The following is a 2639-nucleotide window of genomic DNA, read 5'->3' on the forward strand; positions in this document are numbered from 1 at the left end:
AAATAGGAAAATTTGACTGAATGCTGGCAGGAGCTCAAAAGCAATTACATACTCTGAAGAGGTACTCTCAGTTCAGTTTTACAACAGAGTAAATGTCAGGGCAGCTGTATCCCCTTCAAATGAAATTGGGCTTGCACTGGCAGTGTGGCTTTCTTTGCCTTGTGCTTCTTGCTTATTGAAAGTGGGTTTTTTTAAGAAAGATTTTGAACTTTTTTGTATTTTTGCTGTGAATCCTTCATTGCTTTTGAAAACTGTTAAGGTTAATGTTGCTCAAGATTCGCACCTGAAGTCTTTGCTTCCCCATTGCCACAAGTGGTTCTGTGTTACTGTTCATTATAGGATTGCTTAAACAGTCAAAGTGGTTACTGAAGGGCTTTTTTTCTTTTGACTACCTCTAGAGAGCATGGCTACATTCAAGGGAATATGAACCGATTGGTTAAGAGGTATTCAGGATTCTGTCAGTTGTTGTTAAAGTCAGAGGCAGGAAATGGCTCACTAAAAGCAGGTTAGCAGCAAAGTTAAATCGATTTTATTAGATTTTTTAGACAACTGAAGTGAAAAAGTAGTTGGTGTCAGTGGAGAGGGGCAGAGGTGATAGGACTGTTAGCCCCCGTGGAGCAGCAAGAAGGTTATTTCTGTGAGTGGCTGTCGCCCATGCGGCTGGCTGGGAGGGAATGGCAAGGTTCAGCATCCTTGATGTAGGGTACTCACCATGGCTGTCCAAAGACATGTCAGGTGTCTTTATCTTGATGAATAGTGGTGTGTTCTCTCTGGGTTATAAATGTTACGTTTTATTTTTACTCTTCCAGAAACATAATTTGACTCACCGAAGAATTAAAACCAACAGTACCACGCAGCCGTGTGGGAGAAAAGGGGGTTTTAGACTCAAGTGACACAATCAAGTCTTGAGAAGTAAAGAGATTTGGATGGTTTCTCACCAAATGGAAATTATCTAGAAAGCCTCTGAGACCACTGCATCTCTCCATCCCACTCCTGCTGCGCAGAGACAGTGCTCTTGGCCCTGGACGTTATTAAAATGCTGGATTCAATCAAATGTGTCCTGGTGGGAGACTCTGCGGTGGGGAAAACATCTCTCTTGGTACGTTTCACCTCCGAGACTTTTCCAGATGACTACAGACCCACTGTATATGAAAATACTGGCGTGGACGTCTTCATGGATGGTGTACAGATTAGCCTAGGTCTTTGGGACACATCTGGCAGCGATGCCTTCAAAGGCATTCGCCCCCTCTCATACCAACAGGCAGATGTGGTACTAATGTGCTACTCAGTGGCAAACCACAATTCCTTTCTGAACCTGAGGAACAAGTGGATTGGCGAGATCCGCAGCCATTTGCCCCGCATCCCCGTTTTGGTAGTGGCTACTCAGACTGACCAGCGCAACATGGGGCCCTACCGTTCCTCCTGCATCAGCCCCACAGACGGGAAGCGGCTCGCCCAGGATGTGCGAGCCAAAGGCTATTTGGAGTGTTCTGCCCTCAGCAACTGGGGGGTGCAGCAGGTGTTTGAGTACGCCGTGCGGACAGCAGTCAACCAAGCCAAAAGGCAGAACAGGCGAAAGCTCTTCTCCATTAACGAGTGCAAGATCTTCTGAGGACCTTCAGCAGTGGTTTTGCCCGTGTTCGTTCTTTCTGCCTTCACACAAAGATACTGTGGAGAGCGAGAATGGGAGGTGAATCAAAGGAGGACTCCTGGCAGGACCACAGTGCAGGTGTCCCTAGAGAGACAGATGTACACTCTGTCTGATCTGCCTTCCCCAACACACGTGGGGACTATCTTGAAAAACAAAAGGTGTGGGTCCATGCCCTTATTCACAAGCCTGGAATTTGCTAGCCTGGACTGGAGCAGGCCTAGCCTGGAGATCTGCAGATAATAGCTGTGCTGATTTGGTTGTTGTTTCTGTTGATGTTCCTCAGTTGTTGGTTTGTCTGCATTTATTTAATGACAAACTTCTGCCTGGATCAACCTTCGCCTCTTGACATGTCTGTCCATGCGGAGTTTTTTTTTTTTACTTTAAGAGCTTCGTGTATAAAATCTAACCACTGTGTATTCTATTTAAAAGACTCTTGTATACATTGTTGTAAACTCCTGACAGTTTGTTTTCATATTTTGGAGGTTCTTCCTTTAGCTAACCACAGAAGCAAATTGTCCTATCCATATAATACGTGGCCTGCAGGCAAGCCTAGCACTTCTTAGAAATGCCTGAGTCGCTGCCCGAGTTACAGTAATCAAATCCAGTATGTCCAGCATAGGAGTAATCAAAACTTAGTAACATTTGACAGGTGTCCTGTGGCTTTATGGGATTTATTTGTTGTCTTAGTCTTGTTCCTCAGCAATGTGGTCAAATATGGGATGAACCAGCAGGAAACTAACCTGATTCTTCCTAGACCTCACCTGGTTGCAACCCCAGAAGGGCTGGTTTGCAGTCAGAGCTGGTTTAGACATGTGGTTTGGGTGGCAGAGATTAACCTGTGCTATCATCACTGCTGTTGTCCCTGCTGTAATTTTGGAGCCAAAAGATTTCGGTCTCCAGGGATGAAAATTATTTTTTCATGAGCACTAAAATTCTCACATATTTTTAGTACACTTCTTTTCAAAATAGTGGTTTTGGTGAAACCAGT

The 2639-nt window shown here is 44.9% G+C and overlaps 1 protein-coding gene across 1 annotated transcript; it reads left to right on the forward strand.

Annotated features, from left to right (window-relative positions):
- Nucleotides 1-1015: 1015 nt before the first annotated feature.
- On the forward strand, nt 1016-1781 carry RHOH (ras homolog family member H). The gene has a single exon (XM_010174162.1). It carries the CDS (start codon nt 1037-1039, stop codon nt 1610-1612), a length of 576 nt encoding a protein of 191 aa, XP_010172464.1. The 5' UTR covers nt 1016-1036; the 3' UTR covers nt 1613-1781.
- Nucleotides 1782-2639: the final 858 nt, after the last annotated feature.

This window comes from Antrostomus carolinensis, unplaced genomic scaffold, assembly GCF_000700745.2.
Source record: "Antrostomus carolinensis isolate BGI_N321 unplaced genomic scaffold, ASM70074v2 scaffold34398, whole genome shotgun sequence".
Taxonomy (NCBI): domain Eukaryota; kingdom Metazoa; phylum Chordata; class Aves; order Caprimulgiformes; family Caprimulgidae; genus Antrostomus; species Antrostomus carolinensis.